This window comes from Teleopsis dalmanni, chromosome 2, assembly GCF_002237135.1.
Source record: "Teleopsis dalmanni isolate 2A chromosome 2, ASM223713v2, whole genome shotgun sequence".
NCBI classification, from domain to species: Eukaryota; Metazoa; Arthropoda; class Insecta; order Diptera; family Diopsidae; genus Teleopsis; species Teleopsis dalmanni.
In genome coordinates, this window is record NC_051847.1 from 224,861,567 (window position 1) to 224,878,229 (window position 16,663).

The 16,663-nt window shown below is 30.8% G+C and overlaps 3 protein-coding genes across 3 annotated transcripts; 2 read left to right on the plus strand and 1 right to left on the minus strand.

The window, feature by feature from the left end:
- Window positions 1-1,999: 1,999 nt before the first annotated feature.
- Window positions 2,000-3,126, plus strand: LOC119678886 (pyrroline-5-carboxylate reductase 3-like; the record flags this gene model as incomplete). Its single annotated transcript, XM_038090966.1, is given in 4 exon segments — window positions 2,000-2,345; window positions 2,407-2,775; window positions 2,838-2,899; window positions 2,955-3,126. Coding segments are annotated over 4 exon segments (837 nt in total). The 3' UTR covers window positions 3,019-3,126.
- Window position 3,127: 1 nt separating this feature from the next.
- Window positions 3,128-4,261, minus strand: LOC119678884 (pre-mRNA-splicing factor 18-like). The gene has a single exon (XM_038090965.1). It carries the CDS (start codon window positions 4,172-4,174, stop codon window positions 3,149-3,151), a length of 1,026 nt encoding a protein of 341 aa, XP_037946893.1. The 5' UTR covers window positions 4,175-4,261; the 3' UTR covers window positions 3,128-3,148.
- Window positions 4,262-4,351: 90 nt separating this feature from the next.
- LOC119678887 (coiled-coil domain-containing protein 124-like) lies at window positions 4,352-5,806 on the plus strand. The gene is made up of 2 exons (XM_038090967.1): window positions 4,352-4,937; window positions 5,371-5,806. The coding sequence occupies exons 1-2, from the start codon at window positions 4,483-4,485 to the stop codon at window positions 5,552-5,554; spliced, it is 639 nt and encodes a 212-aa protein (XP_037946895.1). The 5' UTR covers window positions 4,352-4,482; the 3' UTR covers window positions 5,555-5,806.
- The last annotated feature ends 10,857 nt before the right edge of the window (window positions 5,807-16,663 follow it).

Here is a 16,663-nt window from a genome sequence, read left to right on the forward strand (position 1 = left end):
TAGCTTCAATTATTTATAGTAAATTAATTAGAAAGCAAAATTAGAAAACAAATATTAATTTTACATTGTAATATAAATTTATAATGAGATATTGTATGAAATATTTTTTTGAGTCTGTTAAATAAAAAAATTTAATTTATACAATTTTATACAACATATTTGTTTTTTTTGTATTGATTATTAGGGACTAATAAAAGAATGGTATTTATAATAGATTTTAAATACTTTGTATATATAGTATTGAAAACACAATCAGTGCGAAACGATGCAAAGCAGACACGATTTTTCACATTAGTTGATAAAATACAAGGAAACGACTTTGTCATATCGATTGGAATATATTTTATGTTAGTATCTTATACAATATGTTTTGACTACTTAACTCGATAAATATATAGCAATATATGCCAACAATTTTTCATACAAATGCAACCCAAATTCTCATAAAAATATACTAAAGACGTTAACTATAAAGTATTGACGTAAACATACTATACTTTCTATACTATAGAAAGAGGTAAACATAGTATTGAAATGCAAAACAGTATTGTTGAATATATATAGCGACTACGGCATGTTTTACAGACAAGAGTATCGTAAAATTTTTGTATTTTCACAAAAAAAGAGGAAATGTGCTTTGAACTTTGAAACAAATTAAACTAAATCTGTAATTATTGCAAGGAACAGAATATTAATAATTATAATAGTGCTTCAGGCAGTATCAAAACGAATCGTTCATGTAGTCATTCAGAAAAAGTGTTGAGGCAGTTTTATAGAATTGTACTCTTCTCAGATAGTCCTGTTCAAAGTAATCAAAGTTTTATATTGTACTCAATTTAATACTAATATTGTAAGAGAGCTTATGGTTGCTATAAGCAGTCAACTTCACAATTATTGTGAATAAGTGTTTATTTACAATCCATTCACACATTAATTGTAATGCTAAACCTGCGTTATACTACGTTTACATTGTGAGAATAAGAGAACGAGATTAAGTTAATCTGCATTTTTAATCTTCACCGTTTACATTACATATTGGAGATTAATATTGACGTTTCTCTTGTGGTGTTTTGTTTCGTGTTTGATTCATTTTTGTAAATAAAACATTTAATTACAATTTTGTATAAAAAAATTTTAATAAAAATTCAATAAATAGTTTTACAACAATAATTTAACAAATTTAAGTTATAATTCTATACAAAACTGATATTAAACAAACTTATTAAAAATTTACACACTACGGCATTTTCAAACTTTCATTATTTGTTTTGAATAGATTATGACATTCCTTTTTAAATTCTTGTAAGATCGTAAAAAATCTGTTATATTAAGGCATTTACAGAATTGCACAGAAAAATAATCACCATTTCTAAGGTGATTAAATATTGTATGGGAAATCTGAGATTAAACAACGAGGTTAGTACTTTTATCTCGATTTTTGCTTTAATCTACTTTCAATCACATAATGTAAACGCTGTAATAGTGTAAACATATTAATCAATACGATTTAATGCAATTAATTCGATTTATGTGCAGCAGTAATATGGACCATTTATTATACAAAATCTATTTAAAATCCATACACAAAAATGGTATGAGATCAAATAAATTAAAAATGTAAACACATGTAGAATAACTCTAATAATTAACACGATTTAAACAACGATAACCGAACTACACTCTCTTAACATCTGCCACCCAAGATGAACGCCGTCAAAAGCTTGCCGCAGCGCCGACTCCAAATCTGCAGCAATAAAAAAACAAAAACAAAAGCAAAGCCCAACAGCTGTGTTGTGCTTACGAATGAATTAGCAAAAGTCATAAAAGTAATCAGTAGGCAGATTGCCTATAAATTATTCCTAAGCAAATAAACAAAAACAGCAAAAACGTGTGCTCAAACACAAAACGAAAAAAGTGTTTTTGTGCCAATATTCAAAAAAAAAAATTTATTATTTTTTGACACTAAAAACTCTTACAAAAAAGCGTCAAGCGTTTACAGCAAAATGGCAAAATTGGATGAAAAAATTGGTTTCATTGGTGGTGGCAATATGGCCTTTGCCATAGGAGCCGGTCTTATACAACGTGGCATAGTAAAAGTAGGACAGGTGTTAGTGTCTGGACCTAATCTAGAAAATATGATACGTTGGCGTGATTTAGGTGTTGCAATCACCGAGCGCAACTATGAAGTAGTGGACAAGGCAGACATTATATTTATTTGCGTGAAGCCACACATTTTAACGCCTTGTGCGGAACATCTACGTAGTGAATATACATCAACATCGAAGGATAAGGATAAGTTGTTTGTCTCGGTTTTAGCGGGTGTCAACTTACAGACACTGGAAGAGGTATAGATGACCGCACTACTATTTTAACTTCCTTTATGTTATTTCCACAATTTATTTGTAGAGCTTTTCATTTATTAACAGTCTGAAGATGATACGCACCATGCCAAATACTTCAATGCAAGTGGGTGAGGGATGTACAGTGTACGCTGCTGGCTCATACGTTAAGCAACAAGATTTGGAAAAAATACACCTAATGCTCAACTCTTTGGGTATTGCTCAACAAGTGCCAGAATCTATGATTAATGCAGTTTCTGGACTAGCAGGCTGTGGTCCTGCTTATGTTTATACAGTTATAGAAGCGCTAGCAGATGGTGCTGTTAAACAGGGCGTACCTAGACAAATGGCTTCAATTTTTGCTGCGCAAACCCTACTAGGCGCAGCTAAAACCGTTTTGCTTACTGGCAAACATCCTGCAGTGCTCAGAGATGAAGTGAGTTATACCTGAAGTGACCTATATTTCTTATATGTTTATAATATTGTATATTCTTACAGGTATGTTCTCCTGGTGGGGCAACCATTGTTGGTATACATGAACTCGAAAAGGGCAATTTAAGGTACAACACTGCTCCAACATTTTCTTCAATTATTTTGTATTTTCTTTTCATTTAGAGCAACACTTATGAATGCAGTGGAGCAATCTTCGAAGCGTTGTGAAGAACTTGGCAAAAAATAAATGCACAAGACGAAAGTGAATATTGGAATTAAGGTCTCAAAACTTATTCTTTGTAATACGATAAGTTTATTAAAATTAACCTAAACATTTAAACAATTAAAATACAAAATAAGCTTAAAAATTAAAAATTTTATTCGCGATCTTTTCGGCTAACGTACTCCACACACTTGGAGGGATCTGTGGGAAAATATTCTTGGCACTTTGTCATCAAACGTTTCAAGCCTTGTATGTACTTTCGCTGCGTTTCATCATTCATTACGTGCGCCACATTTTTTGAGAAAATTTTTTCGCGTCCTGTACGGGCGTGAATGCCAACCATAGTAACACCAATGGGCCAAGGAGCATTCCCAATGGCCATCTCCAAGTACGCATCACTAGCAGAAATATAATTGCGATTGAGTAGATGCTTGCATATATCACGCAAACTGTCTAAAATATCTTCGGGCAATGTGTGATGTTTCAATTTACGGAACAGTGGCTTCACGTACTCCTTAGTTTGTGTGTAAATAACACGCGCCATTTTAACTTTTGTGGACATTTTTTCTTGTTTTGAATAGGAGGCGATTTGATCGTTCCACAGCTTGAGCAGAAATATTAACAAAGTGATTATAACATCCATATCATAATCCTTACTACCACGTCCCATTTTTTGCGCCATTGTTTGTATGGTCTCCCAAGTGACAGATTCGTCTAATTCTGTTACATCAGATTGCTTTTCTTCTTTTGCTGTAGGTGTATTGGCAAACATTTCTTGCAAATATGCTTGATCAACTTGTTCCATAGCTTCTTGAAAATCGTTACGGAAACCACGGTTACTTTCAGGTTGAGTTATCTCACACTGACGCAGTCTATTGAAGGAGTCAATTTCTGTTTCGCCAAAGAGTAATATGGGCTCAGAACGATCACGCAAACGCCTTACAACTTCAGTTCGCGCTAATATATTTTGTCCATCCGAAACGTAATGATAGCCACCTTCCTCCGAATGGTCCTCTGCTTCCGTGCTCTCCTGCGTTTTGTAGCCAACTTTTTGCAAAATTTCTTCCTGATCTTTTGCTATTAGGTCACGGCGTTGAAAAAACTTCTTTTTATCATCAATTAATTGTTTTTCTTCAAGTAACTTGCGTTTACGTGCAATTTCTGCTTTAAGTATATCCATTTTCTTACACTATTTCTGCAAAATCGATTTATTAAAAATTATTTACAAACAACGCATTTAACAATGAAAAAGTTGAACATTAACATTGACTGAAATGTCAAACGCAAAGCAGCTGTTGCATGGGTTCGTGTCTTTACTAAACAAACATAGAAACATAGCAGCTGTGTTTATGTTGTACTAAATTGTGTGCGCTGAGAAGGCAATGCTGTGCACAGACGTCAAAATGTTTGCGATTACTTTCCTGTAAAATAAATTAAAAATTGGTAATAAAAATAGTTTTTGAGTGCAATTTCTACAAAACAGTCAAAATGCCGAAGAAAACGGGCATGAACTCTAAAGCTGTCGAGGCTCGTGAACGCAAGGAAGCAACAAAGAAAGCCACTCAGGAGAAGGCAAAAAAAGACGCTGAGGACAAATTGTGGCAGGATGACGACAAAAACCTAGCAAAGAAGCAACAACGTCGTGAAGACGAAGAACGTAAGAAAGCTGAGCAACTCCGTCGTAAGGCCGAAAGTAAAGCACTGCTAGATGAAGAAATGTCATCAATTAAAACACAAGGTAAACAACCACTTGCAAAAATCAGTCGCCAGCAATTGGCAGAGGAGCTAGAGAAAAAGCAACGTGCCCTTGATGCGATCAATGCAGCGAAACAACCCGCTGGACGTATTGTTATGCCCGCGCCAATAATTGAAGAGAATCTAAATCGTGCTATGGCCGATGTTGAGGTGGCAACAAATGTCGAAGAGGCATTGGCTGTTTTAAGGTAAGCCAAGTCAATTAACGACAAAAACCGAAAATTGTGTAAAAACGGTTTTGCTTAGTCAGTGATGCATATAAATTTGAAAATGCTGCCAACTATGGTTTGGAGCAGTATTTTGAATGGTCACAACACCTTGTGCCAACACCTTGTTCTCCATCAACATGGAAACCCCTGTGTGCTCTTTAGTTGTTACGCGCTTTTACAAATTGCATTCATAACATTTTATTAACAGTAAATCAGGAGCGAATAGTCTACTTCCTGAAGTTACCCGTTTAAGCTACTGACCAAGTAATGCTCACTACTGCCTTCAATTGCCCAACAAGCAACGAAGTGCACCACAAATAGCAACAACAAGATTTTATTCTCGCCGACTAAGCAATGCCTTCACAATTATTATTAATTATTTATATATTTAACATCTCTTTCCTTCTTCCAGTGTCAAAGATGAAGTCAACAAACATCCTGAAAAACAGATGCGTGCCGCTTATAAAGTATTCGAATCTGCTAACCTGCCACGCATTAAGTCTGAAAATCCCACGCTACGCCTATCTCAGTGGAAGCAAATACTGATGAAGGAGTGGAACAAATCACCAGATAATCCCTTTAATCAAGCACAATGATTGTACCCAACAAAAATAAATTAGAACAGATTTTTGGCAAACGAATTTCACTTCATCGAGCTATAACTATGGAAACAAATAGGTCCTTTGGCATATTTTCATGCAGAAGAAAATAGTTTAAGTAGAAATTAAATTCAAATGATATATTAATTACAATAGTATATTAATTAAAAATTTTATACTTCAAAGTCAAACATTTGTTTACTTAATGGTTTTCATGCCTCCTGCCAAAACACCACCCTGTATATAATTAAATTATTACATAAAAACTTTATACCACAAAATGATGAAAACTTATTTTTTTGTTAGCACTTTTAGTATTTTAGGTTTAATAGATTTTTATTGTCATTAATTGTAAACGCCAATTGCGTATTTTAAGAAGAATAATTTTATTTATTTTTCGTTTCAAGCTTAAACTTTTGTTGTTGACAAAAAGTATTTATTTTTTTATTTTTGTTGCTCATTTGCCATGAAAGAATAGTGAAAGCTGTAGACGCCCAAACCGTACGTTTGCGAAAACCCAATCAATTAAGTTGTGTATTTTTTTTAACGAGCAACTCGCAGTTAATTTATTATTTAATATTTTTTATAAATATATATTGCCTCACATCTCTTTTGCTCTTAATTATATACAACAATTTGAACAGTCAAAAAATAGTGGCGAACTCCCAAACTGTGAAGCAGGCGAGCCGCTTCCAAAAATGGTTTGTAGGTCTTTTGATTTCTTACTGATGTGGGTTTCAAGCTTCAATTCAACATGTTAGTAAAATTTATTTTATTTTTTTGTTTTTAAGTCGTAGACATTGAAACAACATTATTGAGATGCACAAGACCTTCAATACTAACTTACGCTTGCTATAGCATGAAAATAAGAATAAAAATTTCTTATGGAATCAGGCCTTCAACCTTGTAAATAACAACACTAAGGATATTGATGAATCTGCTTGTGTGATCCCTTTTGAGACTCAAAGAGTGGCTTCGTTAGGTAGACCCGAAAGTTCTTGAAATCTCTCCCAGTCCTTTGTTCTTTACACTTTCATGGAATAATAATAAAATGGCTTTGTCCAGACTACCGGATTCCAATGCTATAAACTATTAATAACAGTTTCTCACCATTTATTTGTAGAAATAATTTCTCACCTTCAGAACAAGAAGGCGTCCTATGCCACTTCACTTACAATTATTCGTTTCGTCTTTACGAGAATAACGTTAGTGAACGGTCTCAATCTTTACCGCGTGAAGATTAGCATACTGCCTCAACTGAGTTTTAATTCTTGATGGTCTCGATCTGGACCTTTGAATTTGAATAACCTGAATATTGCAATTTAACTTATACCAAACACAGTTCAGTTAGATATATTTAAATAAATTATATTGAAAAGTTTTGAAAAACCGAATGTAATAAATATTAGTCGAAATCTAATTAAGTATTCTGATCACTTGCAGGTTATGAACTGCGTTTATGCTTACAATTTGTTGAATTTATGATTTTGTAAAATTGTTGGAAAGAAACTAAAAGTTCCATATTCGGTCTGTCTGCTTTTAAAGAACTTTTACTTTATGTTGAACTAAATAAATTGTCTATTTTAAGTACCACAAGAAACTAAAGAAAACGCTTTGAAATCTATTAGTTGAACCGTACTTTGAAATCTTTCTATGCAGGAAATTCAAAGTTGAATAATTAATTAAATAAATTGCAAGGAACATTAGATATTAAAGGGATATTATAGGTAATAATTCTTAAACAGCACAAATATAGAAAGATTTGGATGGGAAGCCTAAGTTAGAGTGACAACTTTCAGTTTTAAACCACAATTGAGCACAAATAATGGCACATTAGGATATAACGAGAAGACAATGTGACGTGTAGTATTGGTCAAAAAAAAAATATTATTAAAACATCACATTAAACCATTTGATTATTCAACAACAAATTAATAGTGAATAAATAAATTAATAGTGGTATTTTGTGAAGTGAAGATTAACGATCTAATTGGAATGAATAAATAACTTTTATTAATAAAATTATTTAATTTAATTTATATTTTTATATAAATATTTATTATTTAATAAAAATTTTTAAATAAATTAAAATAAAACATTCAATTCAGTTTATTTGCCTCACTGCCAGAGTGATTCTCTTTCGCTGTTTCATAAAGCACTGTTAACAACAGATAATTTAAAACTGCTAAGAACAGACGTCATGAAGCTGTTATGCTTCTGCAGTCTGTTAATAAACAGCAGTGTTAGCTCAGAATAACCAAAAACATAGAAATATAAAGACATGTAATTTGCCTCTGTTAAAAAAATCATGAATTCTGAAAAGGTACACGCAATGGGAAAAACATGTCTGTTCAAACATATAAACAATCGAACTTTTTATTTTATGTATGATCAATGCTATTTTGTTAGTGAAGTCAGCAATCAAACCAATAGCGAATATGTTGTATTTTGCTTGGACAAAATCATATAGAAAAAACTCTAATATCAGAGCAAATGCACACATAGCTTCTAGCTCATGCGTATGTAAGTTTCTTGGTAAATTTTTTCTACTCTTCTTTTTATTGCACACTTACTAAATATATATGTGCATGGGTAGGTGAGACAATATTTTTGAATGTGATGTTTGGATTTTGTTTGTGTGCTTTTTTTTTTCTTAAAATATATGACTGGCTTCGTGTGCATGAAATGCACAAGTCTTCCAAATTATTTAAAATTTGATTTTTGCTGAAATTTTATACTAGCTTCATACTAAAATATGATGTTTGCCTATGACATGATGGAAAACACCGGAGTAGCGCAACCACAGTTGTTATTAGTGTAAATGCTCTTAATATGTTTGGCTATCAAGACTCAGCTATGCCATACAGTAACAATAGTTTCATGAAGAATATTCATAAACACCATATTATACAATAATTGATTATGTCTTATATATTAAGTTTTTATTATTATATTCTTATATCAAATACAATAGAATTATTAACTAAATTTAATTACTTAAATTATATAGAATACAATTATAAACCTTAGATAACTAATTATACATTAACTTAAATTAACTAGAACTATTAACTAAATTTAATTACATATTCCTTATAACTATTTAAAATAAAATTATTTATATAAGGGTGAATAATATTATTTATTGTTAATTTTTCTAATCATTCATAAATATTATTAGACTAATATTTTTACATAAATATAAATTTTTACAATTTTTTTAATTTATTTTTAAATTTTGCATTATCTTGGCTAATTTTTAGTACCCACTTAGAGTTCTTATATAATAAAACTTTTATTAAGAAGTCCAACAAAATTTCGCGATGGCTCCCGCACATCGGCTCCTCAAACCAATTTTCGCTTTGTACATTTTTTTTCATTTCTTCTTTTATGCTATTTATTATAATTTTTTTAATGCCATTTACATGATATTCCTTATATTCCATATATGTAACAAATTTTCACGTATAGTTTGCATATCACATTTCAATCAAAATTTAATTGCGTGCAAGTCAATACCTATATATATTTCTTTGCGTTTACTAATTGTTAAAAAATTATGGCTATTGTTTATAAAAAGTGTATTTTGAATTGTCGTTTTAATGACATAAGTGTTATCAAATTTTTTAAATTTCCAAATGACAAAACCTTATTATCAAAATGGATTCAAAATTTAAACTTTTCAAATAGTTTTGTTCCTTCTAAAAAGGATTTGCTTTGCAGCAGACATTTCAGTGATAATTGTATTGGAAAAGTTTTATTATATAAGAACTCAAAGTGGGTACTAAAAATTAGCCAAGATAATGCAAAAATTAAAAATAAATTAAAAAAATTGTAAAAATTTATATTTATGTAAAAATATTAGTCTAATAATATTTATGAATGATTAGAAAAATTAACAATAAATAATATTATTCACCCTTATATAAATAATTTTATTTTAAATAGTTATAAGTAATATGTAATTAATAGTTAATAGTTCTAGTTAATTTTGTATAATTAGTTATCTAAGGTTTATAATTGTATTCTATATAATTTAAGTAATTAAATTTAGTTAATAATTCTATTATATTTGATATAAAAATATAATAATAAAAACTTAATATATAAAAAATAATCAATTATTGTATAATATGGTTTTTATGAATATTACTGTATGGCATAGCCGAGTCTTGATAGCCAAACATATTAAGAGCATTTACACTAATAACAACTGTGGTTGCGCTACTCCGGTGTTTTCCATCAAGTCATAGGCAAACATCATATTTTAGTATGAAGCTAGTATAAAATTTCAGCAAAAATCAAATTTTAAATAATTTGGAAGACTTGTGCATTTCATGCACACGAAGCCAGTCATATATTTTAAGAAAAAAAAAAGCACACAAACAAAATCCAAGCATCACATTCAAAAATATTGTCTCACCTACCCATGCACATATATATTTAGTAAGTGTGCAATAAAAAGAAGAGTAGAAAAAATTTACCAAGAAACTTACATACGCATGAGCTAGAAGCTATGTGTGCATTTGCTCTGATATTAGAGTTTTTTCTATATGATTTTGTCCAAGCAAAATACAACATATTCGCTATTGGTTTGATTGCTGACTTCACTAACAAAATAGCATTGATCATACATAAAATAAAAAGTTCGATTGTTTATATGTTTGAACAGACATGTTTTTCCCATTGCGTGTACCTTTTCAGAATTCATGATTTTTTTAACAGAGGCAAATTACATGTCTTTATATTTCTATGTTTTTGGAATAACTTGCAACAATTGTGTAAATGTTAAGAAAATAATTACCACTAAGACTGAAAAGAAAAATGAAGTATATTTTGCTGAATTTTCTTGTAAAGTTGCTGGTTTTCAATTTTCTCGCTTACCTTGGCATTAACATTTGACAATGTTAACAGCGTTTGCCACAGCGGATGCGTTGCGCCAGCTACTCAATAGCAAAGCTCACACGGGCACGTTGAGAACTGAAGAGCTGTAGAGCTGAAGAGTGGTAAATACTGCAAAATAAAACCAGAAAGTAAAAGAAATTTTAAGTTGTGCTTTCTTTTTGGTGTAAAAATTTCTTTTACAAGATTATTAAGTTTCATTCAGTGCGAGACAAGCAGACGGAACGGTTGTCTGCGACGCGTTTACCCAGTAAATCGTGCGCCCGATAAAAAATATATATAAGGAAAACTGAAAAGAAAAAAGAATTTAATTCTTATAAAAATTTTCTGCATAGGAGAAAATCTTAAAAACAAAAACAAAAACAGAAAGTCATAAATAAAGAAATTAATTAAATTTGCATAGATATAAGCGAACGGTAGTTACCTGCTATTCGACGGTTATTAGTTGCGGTGATAGCTGCAAGGCAAGAGGCAACGTATAACGTCACTAATAATTGGAACTGACTAGGCAGTGATCCGTGCAGAAAATATAACCAATTTTATGCTTAAAATATTATAGTATGTCAATGGAAGTGCTGAATAGAATTTGTGTTAATTATGCCAAACTAAACATGCTTAATTAATTAACAAAATACAAAATATATACAAATTACATAAATATTGGGAATTCTTGCGAATTCTTGCGAATTCTTTTCGAAAAATATACTCATAGTAGGGAAGTACTTTTACAGTGCCTACACGTGTCTGTTAACAGCGTAGCGTTGCATTGGTGGCGTTTGCAGAAGAAAAAATTGTTACAATTTCGAGGTAAGTGCAACTTCTTGTAATTAGGGTCAGTAGGCTGCATAGCAGTGCCTCTATGTTACCAGTGCAGCAGTGAAGTAAAAGCCAATATATGTTAATACAATTCCAATAAAAAAAGGTCTATAATTATATATATATTTGTAATATTTTTTGTTCAATATGCAAAGCATGTTTTGTGCTCGAAAATATTTGTGATTTTCCTTATTGCAGCGTTTGTGATATTGACCAAGTTTGTGCCTTGAGTCTTTTGTTTTAGCTTTGGTTGCTTTCTTTGCGTTTATTTGCTTTGTTTTTTTTGTTTGTGGTTTGTTTTCGACTTAAATTACAACAATTTCTTTTATTAAAGCATTTTTATAGCGTTTATGTGAGGAAAATGTTTTCATTTTAATGACAGATGCGCAGCTTCCAAAACGCAAGCCAAAACGTTTCTTTCCATCTTTCCGTCTTCCCGTCTTGGTTTTTTTTTTGTTTTTATTTTTCTTAAGTTTTTTGTTTATACGAAATTTTTTGACCTACAAATTAAGAAATATTTCAGACAACCAAAAATGTGTTAATTAGTTTTTTAAACATGCCGACACGTTTACATACTGGCATTTCTTCAACACTTCTTCTTTTATGTGCCATTAGAACTCGCCTCTATGTGGCCAAGTGGCATTGGCAAATCCAAGTACATAACAGCGATTTCTTCTTTTTCGTTTTTGATTAAATTGGAGCAGAAATCGTATTTGCATGCATAATTGTGTTTAATTTAAAATTCTTCCGAGTATGCAAAATTCTGTGTTGTTATTTTGCTCCTCTGCAAAATAAGCCTTCAAGCCGTTCAAGCCGTTCAAGTGTTGCAAATCGAAATCTCTTAATGAGGCAACAAGACATGTGCGTGCAATAATTTTCAGCTAATTTGTGTTAATGTTATGAATTTTCTTGCTCACTAATTCTATTCTTCTATTTATATTATTTTGTTTTATATTCTATTTCATTATAATTCCCATTGTACTCGTAATGCAGAGCAATTTGGATAAGTGTGCCTAATATAATTTATTCCGCAACGAGTCCGCATGTTACACATGAAACCTCTGTGATTCACACAGACTGAATTTAACAGAGAACTGTTAAATTTGCCACTACGCCACTGCGCCACTGCGATATTACAAAGCCTTTGGGACTGACTGGCGGTTAAGTCTTCACGTTTTGAGTATGTCGTAAAACTGTTTCTATTAACTTATTATGAAATCATTCACATTTCACTAATTTTTCTAATAGAACCTGTTTTTTACTATAATTGTTTTTATTGTTCCCGTTCTGTAAATTTAAAAAATTATTATTAAAATTTCACTAAAATAAATATAATTGAAGTTGTGCATACATTTCACATTTCAACAACTAAGAAGAAGCTTTTATTTACAAGGATATTATTACAAGAATATTATATTTAAGAACGAGTAACTTTCATTGATAAATGCTTAGTTGCTTAGGGCCAAGTTATGCACACAGTCAAATCACAATTGTCAATTTTATGCTGTCATTACGATTTTGGTAATGACATAAAAGAAAGAAATAATTTGGCATAAAAGAAATGTTTAAATATTTATTATAACATTGTTTGATACTCTTTCAGCAAAAAGTTAAATTCTTATACTTTGAGGAATTAACAGGACTGAGCTAAATAGACCCGAAAACAAATGTATGAAATTTGTTATTGAAACTACGTATATAATTTACTGGAGAATTGTTTAGAATGCTAGGTAAATTCCTCACTGGTATTACAAAATTCTATATTCTCTGTCATTTTTATGCGCAATATAATTTTAGATAATATAGTTAATTGTTAATTTAGTTAATTGGTTAACGAAATAAATGAAATTCATTCAAGCTGCTTATTTTAAGATTATTCTCTCAGATAGTACTAATTTATATAGCTTCAATATAGCATAAATGCTAAATGTATCTCTTCTCTTATGTTGTCTTAACAGCTTCTTAAATTTCTGAGGTTTAACAATAGTAAGAATAACACGATGGACCTATCATATTACCAGCTCAAGTGGTATTCACTGTTATTTTTTGAAGACATAAAATTATTCGTGATATTACCAGTCAGTAAATACCCGTAGTTTCATTGTATTTTAGTGATCATTTAAATTAGAGTTCCATTACCACAAGATCCTGTAATTATGATATCCCATTTCGAATAATTAGGTTTAAGATTCATAATCCATTTTTTTTTTTTATTAAATCAAAATACAATTTTATTAACTTTTTTTAAAGAGGTTTTCGAACAGAAGTGAAACAACAACAAAAATTTATTTTTTTAAATTATTTTAATTAATTGAATTTTTGGCTGACCATACAGCTGTTTCGAGTATTGCCAAATACCCTTCATCAGTGGTCTTGGAAATAATTCTTGTATTTAATTATTCGTAAATAATTATTTTTGAGACTGCAAGTACCAGGATTCGAACTCGGGTCTTTCCAAATGTGAAGCTCAGAATCAGCGCACCTTAACGAACTGATCCAAAGCCGTACTTGGCTTTTTTGTTCGCATATTTTTCTGGAGTTTTGTTACTTTTGCTATGAAAGTTTTTATTAACAATTTTATTTGCTGTGTTTATATATTAGAACGAAATCATAAACCAGCTGTAGAATAATTGAATTAATAATTAATTATATTTTTATTTTTAATTGTTAAATTTCAAAACTATTCTATTCGTAGAGGCATTATTTGTTGCATGATTTGTTCTTTCTTATGTATAGAACCTAATCTAGGAACGTAATGCTGAGAAACTTAACTTTTTTTATTCATATGGTAAATTGAACTATTACTACCCTACGTCAGTTGCTTCTACGTTTTACGTACGTATTAGCTCTATTGTTTGCTAGAAAATTCTCTAAATTTCGTAATGTTCATTATGTTGTTCATAAATTTTTTCCCACTTTTTCTTTCTGCTACACTTGTCATCTTTTTTTAAAATTTTATCGTGTTCAATCCAATATAATTAAAAACTGTAGTTTAAAATATTAAACAAATATTATTAAGAGTGCATCAAATAAAACAATCGACTTACAATACTATCAAAATGACGTTCTTCTTATAATGAGACGATAGCTGCAGACTTTGTCACAAAGAAGAGGAACACAGAACAGCACAACACATTCTATGTCACTGTGATTGTCTTACCAGATACAGACTTCGGTACTTTTTAACTACCTATCCACTTATAACGGAAATAGGCAACATCTACCCAAGGAACATAATGACATTTTTAACTGCTACGTGTATATGGAACTAAAGTTGGCTTGTCACAATAATCCTTAAAGGATGTAGTGACATAGTTCCCAGTCCTTTCAAAATTTATCTATCTATCTTTTATTGTATACAGAAATTGATGAAGATACTTCACTGAAATGGACTTTAAGCAAAGTATCTAATTAACGTGGCCTAAATTTTATTATTACAGTTTAATTACCAATGAATAATTTTTTTTGTGACAATAAAAAAAGTTTCATTTTATTTTAGAAAAAAAAATTAAGTTTAATTATTTTAATTTAGATGGTTGGTTCGTTAAGAAAATATGTATTGCATATTGTAACATATTGTGTATCCTGGAATTGGTCTCATCCAGCACCTTAACTGCATTTTATATTACGCAGTTCAACGTATCTTCCCTTTCTTACTTTACTTTCTTCTTCAATTATGACAATGCGTAAAGTCTCATTTTGAAGTCATATTCCGGACAAACTTTTGACGAGTCTTTCTTTAGATGTCTGTCTACAGATTATCAATCTAAAAATATTATACGCTTTTATAAGAAGTATTCTTTCATATTTTTTAAAATTATTTGAAGAGAAGAGTTTTGCTAAATGTAAGCGTAACTAAAGTTTGAGGTCGTAAACATACTTAGAATGGACTAGGTATTTACAAACACATTTGCAATCTCTGTTAAGTGCAAGAAAGTCAGAAGTTCACCGAAGTTGGCCTCACCTATTTGTTGAGATACAAGTAAATTGCCATGAAGCTAAGTACAGTAAGAGATTAAGAAGATAAATATTTTCTTTTGGAAATAAGTATTTGTTTTCTTTCAAACTTAAAACCATTGAAAGCTAGCTGTACTTGCACTTAATGCCTTTTCTAAGCATACAAAAGAATAACAACCCTGTGCCCCATAAAAGGAGCTGTTCGTTTAGAAGAAGTAGAAGATTCAAATAAATATTTGAGTGAAATTTTTTCATTATACTACATCTGTATTATTATATATAGCTCAAATCAGTGAAATATTATATTATAATTCAAAATAGTTTTTTTTTGTTTGTTTTTATTTAAATATATTTTAATTTATTTGTCAAATTGTATTTAAAAAAAAAGATCTGTGGAAGTCGTAAGTAAAAAGGAAAGTGCTTTGCGAAACATTAACAGAGTTTCTTCAGTTTCAGTTTTACTCAGCTGAGGAAGTATCTTCTTAAGCGTTTCGCAGCGGACAAAATATGACGTAGCCGCTGTCGTTAAAACCATAAAACAAGATTTCTTACTTACCCGTGCAGCTTAGCACGAATAATTTCACTCGGAGCCGCGCTCGCTGACAACAATTACCCGCGCTGCAATATTAGAAACTCTGAGCACATTTAATGGCTTGCAGCTGAAATTAGCAGTAATGAAATGGAAATTAGAAATATAAAAAATATAAAGAAATTGTTTAAATATTATTGTTTCACATTAAAGCGGCACAAGTCGTTGGCTGGCCAAAAGCCAAGCTTGCGACTAACCAATATCGATGGCTTGGACTGCGTGATGAGCTTCTTTGGCACGATTTTATTTGTATTTTGACTTTGGCTTGACCGATTATCTGAGACGCTCAAGTCAGTAAATTTTGAACTAAGCGCTCTGCCTCTTGTGTTTCTTCATATTTTTATATTTTGTTTATTTGTTGCTTTTTAATTGTTAAAATTAATGAATGTCCATTAGCTAATCTTTGGATGTATTTGAAAAGAGCTGTCAAAACAATTAGTATAATCATAAAACCCTAAACTACTGGTGATTTGTTAACTATATGACTCGGTCGGCATTAACTATAAGTGATTTCACTAAACATAGGGAGTGTAGCTGTCAGTAATAATCGTCATTAACAGTTATATCAAAGAGGTGAAAAATGGTGCAGCGATAACCTAATGAAGATTTAGAGACGATTTTCATAAATGGCATTAGATATATTGTTCACATGAGGCATGGAAATTACGCGAAGTAATCAGCTTTTCTCGAACATCATAAGATTTATCTTCAACCAATTTGACCAATGCAGAGTGTATATGTAAGTGTACTGCTCATACCTTATAAGGCTTGTGATACTCATTTCATTGTTATGACGTTTCTTATCTCTATCAAGAACACTGGTCAACTGATTTTAGAAAATA